This window comes from Oryzias latipes, chromosome 17 (assembly GCF_002234675.1).
Source record: "Oryzias latipes chromosome 17, ASM223467v1".
Taxonomy (NCBI): domain Eukaryota; kingdom Metazoa; phylum Chordata; class Actinopteri; order Beloniformes; family Adrianichthyidae; genus Oryzias; species Oryzias latipes.
Window position 1 is genome coordinate 8,375,671 of NC_019875.2, and position 18,180 is coordinate 8,393,850.

General features: G+C 38.5%; 1 protein-coding gene across 5 annotated transcripts in view; it reads right to left on the bottom strand.

Moving 5' to 3' along the window:
* Positions 1–18,180, bottom strand: part of larp4b (La ribonucleoprotein domain family member 4B) — a 52,024-nt gene that overhangs the window by 30,498 nt on the left and 3,346 nt on the right. For 4 of the 5 annotated variants that reach the window (XM_004078792.4, XM_020711286.2, XM_020711284.2 and 1 more), the window contains one exon: positions 11,398–11,531. In XM_004078792.4, the coding sequence (XP_004078840.1) occupies positions 11,398–11,478 (81 nt within the window). In that variant the 5' untranslated portion in view covers positions 11,479–11,531. Of the gene's footprint in view, positions 1–211; positions 912–11,397; positions 11,532–18,180 lie in introns of those variants that run through there. The other variant, XM_020711285.2, reaches the window with a different exon arrangement.

Below are 18,180 nucleotides of genomic sequence, written 5' to 3' on the forward strand. Positions count from 1 at the left end.
AGGCCAAGCGCTTCCTGCAGGTGAGGCCACAAGACTCCACTGCGTCCAATCCATGGCTAGGAGGTTAAAAAAAATCTCTGCAGAGATGCCCTGTTCTAAAGCACAAGCCAGACTCCTTCAAGCTCATGTGCCACCACTCGCGTCAGATCACAGGTACCGCCACACTCCGTCTGCCCCTCACTGATCCAGCTGCTCGGTTGATTCAACAAACCTGATGACAGCACTGGGGCTCTGCTGCCCTGGTGGGTAGGCTGACGTTGCAGAAGCTGACTGGCTGCCTTGCTCCTGTTCAGCATCCGTGTCTGCTTTTGTTTTGTCACTGTTGCACTGACTCATTCTCCGGAAAAAAGAAGAAAAAAAAAATCACGGCAGTAGCCATTGGTGTTGTTGAGAAGCTCACCTGAGCTAAAATGACCCTTCTGCCAACAATGCACACTCACAATCGTCCCCCGGGCATTTCACAGATTAAGCTTGCCCCCCTGAGCTTTAGTTTTAATGGATCACTCTTTTAACGAGTTGCTGGGGACAGAGTGTCGAGTCTGGGGCAAACAGGGAGGTTAAATAAAAAGATGGGGATGCTGCATCGGAGCTCTACCCATGTTTGCTGAGGATCTTTCAAGATTTGTCTGACCAGGCAGACAGACAGCCAGCAGCCTATCCTAATCATTCAGTCTGGCTCCAACGTAGGACCCCCTCTCCTGTCCAAGTTGGCTGCCATAGTAACCGTTGCTGACATCAGCCAATGTGCACGTACTGGGCTTTGGTTGACCTTTCAACATTTTTAAATGAAGGGAACTTAACAGTGGACAAAAAGGTTAGCTTCTGGCCTGATTGAAGGTGTATTTAGGGAGAAAACGGCCGTATGATTCATCATGATCGGTGTGGATGGAGAAGTTATTGTCTGTGTCGGGGGGGGGGGGGGGGGGTGTTCCACAGCAGTACACACACTCACTAATGTCTTTAAGGAGAGAAAACAGGAATAGCAAACTTGCACCCAGTGTGCATGTAAGGCTAATCTTTGCTGCGTAACAGCCACACAAAAACAGAAGGCCACATAAATGCTGAGCAACAATCAGAGTAACACAGCTCACATGCATCTACGGTAGGTCAGGGGTCTGCAACCTCTAACAGTATTGTTAACATTTGGTTAACATTTGGTCCAGTTTCTTACTGAGCAAAACCAAGCTTGAGCAGCAAAGTCCAACTTCACCTTTTAGAAAAATACACTTCGTTTCGTTTGTATATGTAGCTTTTAAATACTTGGAATAATTGAACAGTGTTCATTTTTCTATAAATAACTTTAATGTGTTTTACTTTTGACACAAGCAAAAACAAGTTCATTTCATAATAAAATACAGCCTGTGCAAAATAAGATCCTTCTGCTGCGGTTTCTATCATGACTTTGGTGTGCCTTCATCCTTTTTCTCCTTTTATTATTGAAGATAGACATGACAATCTTGGTGTAGATTCTATTTGTTTTTCTTTAAACCTATATAGATAAATGCATTTATTTACAGTACTAAAGAACCTCTGAAGATTCAACTAGACACTGTTGTGCCTCAAGAAGATAAAAATATGTGCTTTAAGGTTTTTCCAATAATGAAGCACTGCGACAGCAGATTCAATCTTTTATTAATAAACAAATTTACAAATAATAAAATGGTTACAGTAGAACAGGGGTGGGATTATATAAGTTCGCTTCCTTCCACTCCCTTTCAAGCAATACTTAATTTTATGTCTAATTATGCTAAGTTTGATTAGTTATTGTATGAATGTATAACTGATGATTGTATTGTTTTTGTGTATGATTCCTATTTGATTGCTTGAAAAATAAACCATTAATAAATCATGCAATTATTATGATGATCGATTATTCGATGTTAAAAATCCAAAATATTTACAAAGAAGATTCCAAATCGTTAGAAATTTTCTTCAAAAGATAGAGGGATAGAGTCTGAAGTTGCAGACCCCTTGAGAATTATCAGGTGTTGTGTTGTAAAAGTACAGTTGCATTAAAATGCATCCAATTGCCGTACCAGACTGCCACTACGTACAATTTGCGCATTGTTCACAGATGAAAACTGGCATAAGTGAATAGGTGAAAAAGGTAAGAAAAGTTGTGTTTCTTTTCGTGAAATTTTGACAGATGTATCACAAATGAACCACATTAAAACCACATAAGTACGAATAAACCCAACAAGGAAGACGTAAACCGGTGATTCATTGAACTTCTTTATTTTGACTTTCAGAGCAATGAGCAAAAGTCACATCGCATCAGCACCATGGTCAGCGCCCCCCATGGGCCCTCACAATGCTTTGTTTAATTAAACAGTCGGATTCCCCTAATCCGAACCAGTTTTAGGTCAAGGTCGTGTCATACTGAAATTTCGATCTTCAGTGATTCGTTTGTGATATGCGTTAAGTGTATCTTGCATTAGTCATTCGTCGATAAGCGCAGATGTCTGTCAGTGGTCTCGGCTGATGTGTATTTACGGTGAGTACAGCGTGCTCTTCTCGTGGATGTCCCCACCTGTTGCCCCAGCCGGGAAACCCCCATCTCGGCGGAAGTATATAACTGGACAAATCCAGTGTGACATCACCTATAGAAAATTCCTTGTTTCCGGTTCCAACCAAATAAAGTCAATTCAGTCACCCTTTTTCCCCCGGTCGCCATGATGGAACCAGACATTCTCAGTAAGGCATGACTGGTTCCTCTACATTTCCATGGCAACCATTCTCTCTGATCAGGAATGAGCATGTTAGAAGGCCACACCCCTTCCATTTAAAGTGGGCTCAAGAGAATCTGTTAATCAAACGCTTCGAAACGATCAACATGAAATACGCCACATTCAGTCCAGTTCTCATTTACTGTCAATGCTTAGACCTGTTGCGGACCAAGAGAGTCCGACAGTTTAATTAAAACAAAGAATCGCGAGGGCCTGGGGCAAGTTCCGATGCAATGTGGTTTTAACGTGGTTTCTTTGCGATACCCACACAGTATCCGGGCCCCTCCTACAACCCGCCTTCCGCACGGTGCCAGACAACGGCCCGCGAGAGACTTACACATGAACTCAAACCGACAAAAAATATATATATATATTTTTTTTTTTTTTTACAGAACTCACCGTTACACCACGCTCCCTGCTGGTTCATCCCAGCGGTGATCAAAAATCCCACACCGTCACAGCTCTACATCCATGTTTGTTTCATACTAAAAATGGGATTTGCCACACTTTAGGCACCAACAAGTAAGGTGCATATAATGTGAGTGTTAAATTAAAACCTTATTGATCCCAGAAGGGTAATAACATGAAGCAAAGGGAACCTGCACTCTGTCATTCACACATAAATTACTTTGACACTTAACTGACCTAACTAATCCTTTTTCCCCTGTTTTGCAATCAGAGCACGTCTATCAGACAGGACAGCTCAGCAGCGACCTCTACGACAGGATGACATACTGTATGATTTTCTCTTGCAGAGGAAAGTTTGTGCAGAGCTGAGAAATGATCATCCCTGCTTTAGTGGCTGATCGGATCACCTGTCTGCGGGAAAGGTTTGGATTTACGCGCGGACTGAAGCTGCATTTGTAACGTCAGTCTGTCAGCAAGAGAGGCTCATGCTTAAAAACACATTCAAACATTCGTAAGAGCATAGCATTCTGAGGCAAAGGTGCAAAACCATCAAGTTGTGTTTTCAGCCACTGCAGCAAAGCAAGCTCAAGATGAACTTAGATCAGGAGGAAGGTGGATGTTCAGGGTTTGTGCCAGCATTTGTTACATCTTTTATCTGTTTAATGTCTGCTAATGCTGAACTGCAGTAATGTTCCTAAAATTTGATGTCTGCCTGTGCTCTGGATTTATTACAGCCATGATGGGCCTTTTTGAAAATCAAACCTAAAAAAGTCCCACTCCGTTTATCTTTTTATCTACTCTAAAAGTGTTCCCTGTTGTCTTTTATTTATGATAATGTCGTTTTTAGGCAAAATCATAAAACCAGTGTCGTTTTCTAGGACATAGTTTCTGCAGTACATCGAAAATTCACCTCTGAGTTAGACTGCTGGCCCAGAGTAAGCCTTCCCATCATCCATTTACATGCTCTCCAACTAGCCAACAGCGACTCAAAACCCCAACCTAGCATTACCGGTGCTACAAACATGGCAAGCAATAGTGAAGCTATCCAGACATACGGTTCTGTCAGATGCCAGCTCTGACATGGAAAACAAAGATGTGCATAGATCTAATCGTCTGCAAGTGGATGCATCGGGATGGAGCGGAGCAGAGAGCTTGTGGCCTGGCACGTAACAACTACAAGCATTTTTAAACTGCATCTTTTCATCTGCTCCTGATTCACCACGATTTGAATTAAGAAACACTCAGAAATGTAGTTTTAATCTTTACATATGTCTTCAACCATCAGAAAAATGTCACAAGAACATGTTAAAAACGGCAAAAACTAAAACTTTAACTTGAAACTGTTATAATCTTGCACTGAACGAAAGCTCCCACATAATAAGACATGATATACAAATGCAAAACAATAATTTCTGTCATTTGGAAGCAGACAGAAGTTAAGGAAAAAGGTAGAATATATGAAGTACAGAAGTATGAAACTTTAACATAAATAACTAATAAGATTTTTTATTAATCTTTTTTACAAAAACATGTGAAACTGGGAAAAACACAATCTTTAATAAGAGATAAAACAGGAATAGATGGATTTATTTTTATTTTTCTCATAAATGCAATCCGAATTATATCTTTTTATCTTAAAAGCTGGATAAGTAAATAAATTAAAAAAGATTTTGATTTATATATAAAGTTTTTTTTTAATGTATAAAGTTATATCCATGTGAATCTGATTGATAGATTTTTAAAATGTAACCAACAGAAACTCCAGGGATTGTGACTTGTAAAAAACACTTTATTTAAATCCGATTTATTTAAGAAAATAAAAAATTTGTTAGCAGAGCTAATCATACCATAATTTCGTCAAATCTATTACAGTCAAATGTTTTATTTTAAGAACTCCAACTTGTTATTTATTGTACCGTGAAGTGCTGCCAAGTGATTAACTTAATTATTGGTGTCATTTGGGTTTTGATTTTGATTTGAAAGTCCTGCAGAAATGACTGAATTTGGGGCTTTTTTCCCACACTAGTGGGAAAAATAGATATTCTCCTTATAGCTAGGCTGTAAACATTTCTGTTAAGAAAAACAGACTGTAAATGTGAACTTTGCAACTTTCCTAATTCGTTTCCCCATTTCACAAAATCCTGAAATAAACTGATGCAAGACTTTATACTAATAAAGATCATTTATTTTTTCTCCTTACTCTCCAATCCAAAACCAATGGTTTGGTTGTGAAAAACAGTTTTTACATAAGTTGGGATTTACACAGCACAAATGTGGAAAATTTATTAATAAAATGATCAATTCTTACATTGAAAACTGAAAATGTTGGAAATTAAAAACGGAGAACATGGATTTAATGAACCAATCCTGTGTTTTGTGCAAAGACATCAGTTCAGATGAATTAAGTTTTAAACCCAGCTCTAGTCCTTTATCCTCTAGTCTAGCATCTTTATCCAGACTTGTATATTTAACTCTGGAAACTATTCTTGTTTTGACCGACTTTCCCAGCATGACCGGCTTGGAGTGAGACCTACAGCCTCAAGCATTAGCAAACTAAACTGCATCAGGGGGAATTTGCCTCTTACTTCTTGTTGCCAATCTGCTTTCCAATCTGGAGTGTGTTTAGGTGAAAGTGGAAAAAGACAAGAGGCTCTTTCCATTTCCTAATCTTGGAATGCTATGGAAAAAGGATGGGTTTTTTTCTACGCCTGAAGACCTTCCACTTACTTTTTGTCTGTTCCTTTGCTTCACATTCTTTCCTATTTGAAGTGGCCGAATAAAACTGAGGTTTGTGGGGCAAACCACCAGGTTTACAAATAATGAACCAACCAAGAAATGACTAGATTTCTGCCAGAGGAAGCATTAGAATGAGGCAAAAGAACACAGTAAATGCAAGAAATGAACAGAAAAGTGAGGCTTTGTGTTGCGTCTTTCAGAGAATTATATTAAGCAGTAAACGAAGAAGCATCACAAAAAATATAAAGCACGATGAAAAAAATGCTGATTTATAAAGTAGAAGGAGAACCTAATGCAATCCTGACTTGATGCCACTCGACTGGAGCAGCTTTGCCAGTGGAGTAAATTGAAATGTTGTTCAAGTTACAACGACTGCTAAAGCACATTCTCCTCTTGAAAATGTCCTTTTTTTTAATTCAATCACAGGCTAATAAAATAGTGTCCAAAAAAGCCATGTTACCTCGCCACAGTCACATTTGGTGGAATGGTCACATTTTGCTCTGGCGGTCCTGCATGTTACCATCAATCAAAGCTGCAGGGCTGTGTGGCGCCCTGGCAGAAACATAAGCCATGCAGGCTGTTCACATGAACTATGGATGCTTCTGAGACGCATGTAGGCCTATTACCCACACACCAGGAGATCAAACAGTAAAATACGGTCATTATCACTAAAGCTTTACAGTTTTTGTACCAGGGTATGTTTTCGGTTTCTATGTCATCCCTAAAATAGGAAATAATTCCTTTAAAGTTTTGCATGACTACGACAGAGTTTTAGGGCCACCAAAAAAAAAAAAAAGTACAAACTCACGAGATTTTAAGTCGTAAATTTATGAGACAAAATTTGTAATTTTACTAGATTGAAGTGCAGGTGAGCATACAGTGCAGCAGCAAGTGAACGCCGCGCAGCAGCAGAGCAGCCCTTCTAAACTCAATTGAACAGGTGAGCTGAATGTTTATTGAAAACGTTCCAAATATTTGAAAGCTCATTTGTTTGATTTACGGTTTATTAATGTTTTATTAATTGATGGTTGGTTTGCAGGATCTCTGCAGCCCGATGAAGACGTCGGTGTCCCTGCAGGCAGCTGTCCACTTGAAACCTTTCTTCCTCCACCAAAGACCAGATCTCTAAGTTTGTGTGACAGTTCCGTCTGAGGAGGAGCACTTTTTGGGATTGTCAACGTTCTAATGCTAATATAATAGACTATTTTTATTCCTCTTTATTGTTTTATGTTGAAACGGGACATTTCATCTGGAGGAGGCAGTGTATGTATCACTGTTTACTTCCGCATTGGTGTTAGGATGACAGGTTCATGACGTAATGAGACAAATGAACTTCAGGATGTGTGAATGAAAAGGAAAATCAAGACTGCAGCGGTCCTCTACAAAAAGATTTTCCTTTTAGCTGCATGTATGTCTGCATTACCGAGAGGAGTAAAAAAAACAAGGCAGTGAAGGCTCAAGACCTAATTATCTTAACAGGAATAGGACATTTTTAGATTTTTGGATTACAAACAAGTAAAACTGCTTTAAGCAATAACATATTAAACAGAACAGCGTCTATTCCTACATATCCTCCTCATCTTGATAATTTCTCAATCAAAAAAAGGCTATTTTTAACCGTTTCTTTCTTTTTAAATTAGAAACAGTGGTGAAATAAAAAGCATTAACAATGGTGTATAAATGTCTCTTTTCAAAAGTAAAAAAAGTTTTTAACTGCTGTGATTAAAAAAAATACAACCATCTAACGAGGGCTTGAAGAAATACTGATGAATGCAAGAAGACTATTTTTGATGGTGGACGATCAAAACTATCAACTCAAATAAAGTCTGAGCAAAACCTTTTAAAATGGATCCAGCTTAACATCTTCTGAAGGTCTTCTATCAATGACAGTGAAGATAAGGCTCCATCAGGGTTTAAGTAACTAACACTTGTCTGCCGGTCCTTAACACCCCTCTCATATTCAGAGAGCATAGACAGATGAAGGGTAAAGTTGAAAAATTCCAGTCACCAATATGCTGCCATGTAGAATAAAAACTGGTTTCTGAGCATAAAAATCTGCTTCAACATTCTAGGACAGGGGTGTCAAAGTCCTTTTCACTGAGGGCCACATCAGCATAGTGACTGTCCTCAAAGGGCCAGATATAACTTATACATGTAACTAAATGTAATGAAAAATAAATACAACTACTCCTTAATGTTAAATAACTTATTATTTATTCACTATAACCTTTTAAGTGACAATTACAGTTGCATAGAAAACATATGTTTGCTTGTTACTCGAACATAAATCCTTTTAAATTCAGAATTTGATTCTGTCAGATTAGGTTAAATGGACAGCAGGGGTGGACGACATGAGGAACACTTGGGATATGCAATATTAATGATTAATATTGCGGTGACGATATAATTTGCGGTAAATAAACATATAGCAAAACAACCAAAAACGTCATTCCCATTTCACTGCAACAGTTTAAAAATTACATTCCAAATGACCCACATCTGGAGGATGTGACATCTAACATAAAAAGGCTCCGTCCGATTGGTCTATGATGTTAAGGAGTCCATTTGATTGGTCAAATACATAAAGAGATTTGTTTGTTTCGTTAAATACTTCAAGCTGCCATAAGATTGTTTTAACATTTTCAAGGTAACCATTTATTGCGATCTTTACTGTCATTTGCGATATGCACATTGCACAGCTTGATATTGCGATAATTAGAAATTTGCAATATATTGTGCAGGCCTAATGGACAGTGTTTAAGTCCTAATGTATAGTTGCCCAATCCGATATTTCAAGTCTGATTCCCCCAAGATATTAATAAATACACACCAATTTTTATTTTTTTCTTCTAAGAAATTAAAACTTTTATGCTCTCGCGGGCCACATAAAATGACATGGAGGGCCACATTTGCCCCACAGGCCTCGAGTTTGACACACGTGTTCTAAGCAAATATTGATTAAGGGCTCCAATTGCTGCACATAACTGAAATGGCCGTCAAAGCTCAACCCTTGAAGCAGGTGAAATACATATTTTGCAGCAAAGGATCGACTAAGTTAAATATTTTAAATTAATAACTAAAGAAAGAAATTGCATGTTATAACAATATATTTTTATGAATATTCCTACAAATCATTTCCATGAGTAATGAGCGCCGTCCTCCTCACGGTCACATCCACTCTAGTATGCATTTGTTGGGTTTCATATGATCCCAGAGCAAAAAAATTCAAACAGGCTGTCCTTTCCTTTGTGTTTGCACGCTGCTATAAAAACCAGTTACCTCTCTGATGAAAATCAGACCATAAGTGAGTTTTGGATCTACTACTGCTGTGGTGAAGGCTTCACACAATAAAAATAAGGATGTATCAGACTGGACACATTCGGTTCACCTAAAGTGAACCAGAGTTTGTTTCCCTTGATAATCCAGAACAAATTTGCCGTCTGAATACACCCAAGCGGACTCTGGTCTGGGTCCGGGAAGTGCTCTCAGACTCGTCTTTCTCTCAGTTTGTTTCTAATCGGACTGAAGTTCTTCGCTCTGAGTTTTCTCAGTCTGAATATGCTCAGTGCTCGGAGCAGAACTGAACTAAAGTAGCCACCATAACCGGGCTTTCTGTGATGTAAACCCAGAAGAAGAGCAATAATAAGGCACAGCAAGTCATTAAACCTTGATACAGTCGTTCCAAATTGGTTTAAGTGAAATATCCCGACAAGGACTGCAAAGCTAAAAGTTCTGCCTCTTGTTGCTTTGCCCCGCCCTCGTAACTAACTACTGGCCAATGACTGCAGGGATCTTTAGTCAGGTAGTTTTGTTTACAAGTTTTGGCCCGGAACAGAAAACTCCAGGCGAAGTCGGTCTGAATACAGTATGAATGCAAGGTTCGGGACTCAATCTGGACCAAATTAAGGAGACTTGGTCCGGATCAACAGGTTTTTACAGCCTGAATACACCCCAACTTTCATGTTGATCATAAGGTAAAAAAAACAACCTAACAAACAAAAAACTTATGGTTAGCTGGTTACACACGTGATGGAAAAGTCTTATTTATTTAAAGGGCTCACAATACTCTTTCATAATTATGTTATCTATAATCATGTAAAATCAGCTCGAAATGACTTAAAACGTATTTTTACGAATCAATAACAGTTAAATGTTATTCTATCATCGGATTACTGAGAATTATGATGATTGTTCTTAGGCCTTTTAACGCCTCACGGTCACATGGTCGGTTTCTAGCTATCCGATTGGCTGCTACCATTGTTTACAAACATACAGGAGGAAATGTAACTGAGTAAATGCTTTTTGAACCTTGCTTTTTTATTTATTTGTTTTTCATAAAATTAACAATAATCAAGAACTTCAATGTTTATTTTTTACCCATTATTTTTATATTTCTTCAGACTGTAAACACCATTTTTAATTAATTCATCATGTGTTTTCACATTTGATTTCTGTTTAAATTGGATCTGCCACTTGGTTATTCATATTTTATATTTATATGTACATCTATTCCTCTTGATTACAGATTCTGTGCTCTTCACTGTACTTGATTTAGGTCAAGCTGAAGATTTACTGAGCCCCAAAATATCTGTTTAGCTTTTAATACTATCTCGATTCTAGTCTTAAGTCGTATTTATTTGATCATATGTAAATAAATATAGATTTGACGTAAGATTTGTTTCTTGTAGTTCTTTTCACTAGCTTTGTAATGATACCTCATCTGAAAGATATGACACTTCAAACCCTCTCGTCCTCCAAAATTGTACAACTTTGCTGTTCATTTGTGGAAGAAAAACCGGACAAAACTTGCACACTTAAAGTGGCATAACTTTCTCATTCTTTGAGCAATCTGGGTGATCTTTGTGTAGTTGGAAAGCTCTCTTTAAGCCCTTTGACATAAGGATCAGGTACATCCAGTTAAATTTGAAATTTTCGAAACGCCCCTATTTACAAGCACTTCAACATTATGCATTAGCAGTGTGGGAAATCAACACTAATCAAACTAAGCAAACGGCAATGTTCCTTCAGCCTGCTGCCCAGATACATAGCACAACAAGAGAGAAAAGTATATCATATTTGAGGCAATAATCACTAATATTCTGCAAGATCTGCAACCCTGTGGAGTTATGGGAAGTGAAACTTCAATGCCATCCCTCTGTTTTTGCATAATAGTATTTAGGTTTGAGACAAATACAGCAGTTGTAACATGCAAATCAATAAGAGAAGGAGCAGTTTCAGCTTAAGCAAACAGACCTCATTTAAAAGCATAAACAAGACAACTGTAGACACAAAAATACAAAAAGTCTGAAGAAAATGGAAAAATAATTCATCTGTAGGGTGTGTTTAATAGCAATCTTTCGAGCAGGAAAGAGCAAGGAGCCAGAAACCCTCTGAAATGTATAAAAGTGTAAGAAAACAACTCAAATAGAGAATTACAAGAGTACTGAAATCTGTTAAAAACCAATCTATTCAGCCAAAAAAGCCAAACCATGTCTGCGTGTGCACAATCCCAGTCTGAGAAACTCACCAAATGAGCGTTCTCTTTTGCCTCTTGTACTTGCTGCACCTGTGGTTCAGCTACAACTTTCGTGTCCTGGTCAGAAGTCATGAGCCGTCTGCTTCTTGGCTCCTCAGGGAGAAGTCTCTGTGTCACCAATGAAGCTGAAGGGGAAACAGATGGGGACAAACATGTTAGGCTCCAAAACGCCTGTTTTCATCAGCAACAGTTGCTACGTGGAAGATCTTCAAGGCCGAGGACTTGTGGCTGACCAGATTCTGGATTGATTTCGCTCTTAGTTTGTTGATAAAATCATCTGTAAAGGTTTAGACAATTAAATAAAAGCCTGATCATTATCTCAAGCATCCAACATCACATGACATCACAGCATGGAATTTCTGCTTATTCAATTTGTTAACATAAATAGATAATACTATGTCAATTAATACTAAATTAAAGATAGGCATTAGCGTGTATTAAACCACAAATTTGTTGTGGACAGTGCAGAATGAGTCTTATTTTCAGAAAGCTTAGGCTAAGATCTTCAGATCAAGTTTGGGTGTTTTCCCCAAATAATGCACAACACTACAATAATACACTTTATTTATAGATATGGCAAAATACAGTAGAATGTTACATATTAAAGACGTTTTACAGACGTTTGTAGATTTTCTGGAAATACAGCTTTTTATTTATTTATTTTTTAAGTAGAACCATAGTTAAAATCCTACTAAATCATGCTAAGTCATACCAAAGTGTAATTTGAGCAATTGCATGTTTTATGTATGGTTTTGAATTACAGCCTAGTTAGATTTTTTGTCTGTTAGGATGACAGTACATAGTTAAATAAACTTCTGAGAAGCAGGGATATTTCCCCCACCTCTGAAAATTAAAAGTGCAAATATTTAGGCCAATGACGAGGATGAGTTGAACTCTGAAACCAGATAACCTAGTTTTAAAAGCTAGCAGTTGCATCTGTAAACTGCACTATGCAAACTATCGGATTCCTGAAAATGTTTCAAACCAGTTAAACAACAAGGCTAAATAGTGCCATTACATAAGGCTAAAACCAAAATGGAATGACTTGTATTGGAAGGTTTGCATAAACAGCTCAGCAGCGATTTTCACCTGAAATGTTTTTCACTTCACAGGTGTGTCCTGTCAGGTTTAATAAGTGTGATGTCTTGCCTTATAAATGGGGCAGAGACCATCAGTTGTGTTGTGCAGAGGTCAGGTGGGTACACGGCTGATAGTCCTACTGAATAGACTGTTAGAATTTGTATTATGGCAAGAAAAAAGCAGCTAAGTACAGAAAAACGAGCGGCCATCATTACTTTAAGAAATGAAGGTCAGTCAGTCTGAAAAATTGGGAAAACTTTGAAAGTGTCCCCAAGTGCAGTCACAAAAACCATCAAGCGCTACAAAGAAACTGGCTCACATGTGGACCGCCCCAGGAAAGGAAGACCAAGAGTCACCTCTGCTGTGGAGGATAAATTCATCCGAGTCAGCAGCCTCAGAAATGGCAGGTTAACAGCAGCTCAGATTAGAGAGCAGGTCAATGGCTCACAGAGTTCTAGCAGCAGACACATCTCTACAACTGTTAAAAGGAGACTGTGTGAACCAGGCCTTCATGGTAGAATATCTGCTAGGAAACCACTGCTAAAGAAAGGCAATAAGCAGAAGAGACTTGTTTGGGCTAAAGAACACAAGGAATGGACATTAGACCAGTGGAAATCTGTGCTTTGGTCTGATGAGTCCAAATTTGAGATTTTTGGTTCCAACCACTTTGTCTGGCAGATAGACTCTACATGCCTGGTTCCCAAGCATAGAGGAGGAGGTGTGATGGTGTGGGGGTGCTTTACTGGTGACACTGTTGGGGATTTAATCCAAATTGAAGGCATACTGAACCAGCATGGCTACCACAGCATCTTGCAGCGGCATGCTATTCCATCCGGTTTGCGTTGGACCATCATTTCTTTTTCAACAGGACAATGACCCCAAACACACCTCCAGTGTAAGGGCTTTCTGACCAGGAAGGAGAGTGATGGGGTGCTGCACCAGATAACCTGGGCTCCACAGTCACCAGACCTGAACCCAATGGAGATGGTTTGGGGTGAGCTGGACCGCAGAGTGAAGGCAAAAGCGGCAATTAGTGCTAATCATCTCTGGGAACTCCTTCAAGACTGCTCAATGACCATTTCAGGTGACTACAGCTTGAAGCTCATCAAGAGAATGCTAAGAGTGTGGAAAGCAGTAATCAAAGCAAATGGTGGCTACTTTGAAGAACCTAGAATATTAAATATTTTTAGTTGTTTCACACTTTTTTGTTATGCATATAATTCTACGTGTTAATTCATAGTTTTGATGCCTTCAATGTGAATCTACAATTTTCATAGTCATCATGAATATAAAGAAAACTCTTTGAATAAGAAAGTGTGTACAAAATTCTGATCTGCACTGTATATATATAAAAAGAAAATGAAGCTTAAAATTGCATTTCTGAGTTGTTGTTTTTTTAATTCAAATTGTTGTGAATCAGGAGCAAGCTTACAAGCTTGTTGGAAAAGTCTTGCACATGTGACATACAAATTACAGCAAGTTGTAAGATCCCTGCTCCTTTCCATTCTGATGCATCCACTTGTAGACACTTGTGGTTTTCCTCGTCTGAGCTGAAATCTGACTGCAAACTGAGCGGCTGGATAGCTCCACTTTTGCTCACAGTTTATGTTGCACCAGTAATGTCTAGGTTAAGGTTGTGAGGGGCTGTAAGCTAGCAGGAAAGTACGTAAACAGCGTGTATAAACCATGACGGATGATGGGAAGGGGAAAACGTCCTCCGTGTCAACAGTCCTGTCCATAATTCAGAGGGGAATTTCTAATGCACAACTGCTGCTTTGACTGGGTCCAAGAAAACGACAGTATTTTTTTATTTTGGCTAAAAATTAGATAATCATAATTAAAAGACCACTGCGCGCTTTGAAAATAGATCAAAATATGATTGGAGTGGGGCTTCGAGGATGTAGACTTATTTCAAGCTGGTGACCTTTAACCTAGATAGTCATACATGGCGGGTGTAAATTTGTGTCACTCCACAGCAATGAATGGAGCCAAACACAGATCTCCATCAATTCCAGCCAGTTATCACAACAGCTGTGGTGTGAGTAACTTGACAGAAAAGTGGACACAAAACCTGTTTGCTATCCAAACCGCTGAGCCCATTTGTGCAAGTGCTAATTAGACCAGAACACTGAACAATCCTATAAAATAGTTGAGTTTTCACACATCCATTTCTTCCAAATGAACAGTGGTGTGCATATAACGGTATAGATCTGTAAATAGCAGCCAAAGCTTATTTCTGAAGTTCCTGCTGGCTCGTATCCAAGTTATGAGAGATTACCTTCTGACAGAAGAGTCCTGTGCGTGTATACACTAAATCAGACCTATATAACAAGTTTCAGTTCCTGTTTGAGCACTATAATTAAAAGGAAAAACATTTTGGGGAACAACCACACGAAAAAACAGGATAGATGAGAGAGTGAAAAGACGGTTGCAAGCAAAAAGTACTCGTAAAACAATATATTTACAGGAGAACTGAGATTTCAACAGCTGTCACAGTTATAGGGCTTCTGACCAATCAGACGCAGTTAGCGTCTTCACTTCCTGGTGCCGACACGGCCCAAAGTTTCTCAGTTGCAACAAAAATAGCAGCTCAAGTTCGTGTTTAGCGAACTTAGGATCTGTTGTCAGGCCGTGTATAAATTGCATAAAATAATAAAACTTAAAGACATGAGTCTGTCCAGCTTTAGCGCAACTATCAGCACTACATCTCCCATGATGCATCGAGTTAAATTGACAGCATCTCTTAACTGTCATGAAGCATAACAAACGCAAACATGGAGCAGACAAATTCAATTTAAGACTTTAAGCACTTTTCAAACAGTTTAAGAAACAGGATCATGGTTAAGAGGCCAACAGACATTTAAACTAAATTGAAAAGAATCCATGTACGTCTTCGCTTTCCTCGTCTAAGCTGGTATCTGGCTCTAAACTATACAACTGGCTAGCTCCAATATTGCTCACCATTTTTGTTGCACCGGTAATGTTAGGCTGGGAATGTGAGGGGCTGTAAACTAGCGAGAGAAAGTGTAAAGAGAGGAGTGATGGGAAGTGGGGGCAGGGTTGCGCCGCCCCAGCAGTCCCAGCCACAACTCAAAGGCGGATTTCTAACGAACTCCTGACACTCAGCAGAACCTATGTCCTAGAAAACGTGTTTGTCAAAAATTGGCATAATCATAATTGAAAGACTACAGGGAATGCTTTTACAATAGATCAAAAGATGATAGGACTGGGACTTCAAAAATAATAATAAATTGCCAATTTCTACATTTCCAAAACTTATTTTGGCAATACAGTGATCCCTTGCTATAACGCGGTTTACATATCACGGTTTCGCTACTTCACGGATTTGCATAGTGTATTTTGTTCTGCATTCTGATTGGCTAAAAAGTCACTCCGCTTCTTCTCTAGCTGCGCGTCAATAACGTTGCAGTTTAATTTGTAAAGGTACGTAAATCTGCTTGCCAAATTTACAACACGTAAGCGCAAATTCTCTTGCAATTTCAAGTTTCTCTAAAACCCATAAAAAAGGAGCGACAACAACTGCCCATCACTATGTTCTTCTCCCGAACAAACACACCTGCACCGCAGGCTTCAAAAGAAGAAAACATTGCAGAGCGGAGTCAGGATGCAGCGGCTCAGTCTGAAGAGCAGTGAAATACACCTGAGTCAATATTTGTCCTACTGTACTTTGTATTTTTTTCATAATTGTTTTAAATTTCCTCCCGTTTAATCCCATTACTCGGGTCGCGGTGGGCGGGGCTAATCTCCGCAATTTGAAGCCTTCTGTTCACATTGATGATTAAAATTATTGTTTGACAGTACAGTATAGAAGTTATTTGTTGAAAAAAATGTTTCTAAAGTACTTTTATTTATGAAAAATGGTTTGATCTTTCTTTTCAATGTATAATAGAGTATTTAATAGTATAATAATTGTTAAAAAAAAAAAGGTTTCTACTTCACGGATTTTGCCTATCACAGGTTCTTTTTGGAACGTAACCCCCGCGATAAACAAGGGTTTACTGTAAAGTATGATATGCTATAAACTTCTGACATTCATCTTCAAGCCAAAGTTATTGGCTGAAGTTTTTGTCGCCTCAGAAGTGGCTCGCCATTTCTAATTCTTATGCTGAACTGCTGTTTTCCTCCATTTTTTGACTATCTTTTATCTTTTAACACAGTTATAAATTCCTTAAACTTTCAGACTTGTTGAAAAAAACGGGGCAAAACACAAATGCTTTACTACTGCATAATGTTAGGCTAGTGGTGTTGCCAAATGCTGCAGTTAGCAGACATGCAGTGTAATGATAACAGAGATACATCGGTAAGGCCTGCTTGTCATTAGCGGTCTGCTTGTGTGGTAACCAAAGGTCACACGTTGCTCAACGCATGCAGTTGAGCAAACCGGCAACAGCTCTGGTGCCCCTTTTCCAATATCAAATACTGAAGCAACAAAAAACAAAGTGCATCATCTTAAAGTGTAAAAATATAACACAGTGAGGAACCAATCCAGCATGTACACAAACAGCAATAATAACACATCCCCAAACAATCATTGGCCAGTTTAGTTTTACACAAATCATCAAAAATATGACTACTATATGGATAGTTAATTTGTGATGCAAATATTTATCAAGATTGCTACACAAATAACAGGTGGCAAGTGTACAGTAACCTGGCCTAATAGAAGTTCATAAAAAGTAAACTTAGTTAGAGGAAAGTATGATAAAGATGAATATTTAACATGGGGATAAGATGGATTTTTTTAGTTACATTTAAAGACCCACTACGACTGGAAAATTTTGTTTTTTGCGTTTTTTTTTTACATGTTCCTGTGGAATTTTTCTTATGGTGGGGGACATATATAAAAAATTAAGATTTAAACTGCATTATTGTGTGGTAGCACAATCATTTGAGTAATGACTATTGCTTCATTCAAACTGTAGTGGATCAGACGCAGACGAAAAAATGTTATTCGAAAAAGCTTACAGTAGTTATTGGCAGGCCACAAGCTCCCTGCTCCGCTCTATTCTGATCCATCCGCTTTTAGACAAACAGATCCATGAGCGTCTTTGTTTTCCTCGTCTGAGCTGGAATCTGGAACAAAACTGATGGATAGCTCCAGTATTGCCCACCATTTTTGTAACACTGGTAATGTTAGGTTGGGGTTGTGAGGGGCTGTAAGCTAATGCAACAGCGTGTAAACAGAGGCATGATGGTGACTGGGCGGGCTTACTCCACACCAACAGTCCCGCTCACAACTCGGAGGCCAATTTCTTATGAACTCCTGTGGAACTTCACAAAATATGCCCTTAGAAGAAAAAAATACTTTATTTTTTTCATTTTGGCTAAAGTGACAATCAGGATTAAAAGACCACTGGGAACACTTTTGAAATAGATAAAAAGAGGATCAAAGTGGGACTAAAGATCTATTAGTTTTGATAGTTGGCAAATCTGAGATGTCTTGGATTTTTAAAAGACATTCAACTGACAATGCTTGTTGACATATTACCTTAATATTCTTCACTTCAATTAAAAACAGGAAACCACCATTATTTCATTAGATGCTGAAAAAGTATTTGACAGGGTGAATGAATGTTTCTTTTTTACCATTTAGCATAAATTTAAATTTGGATTGGATTGAGATTCTGTATTACAACCCAAGTGCATCCGTCAGAAGAAATGAAGAGACCTCTG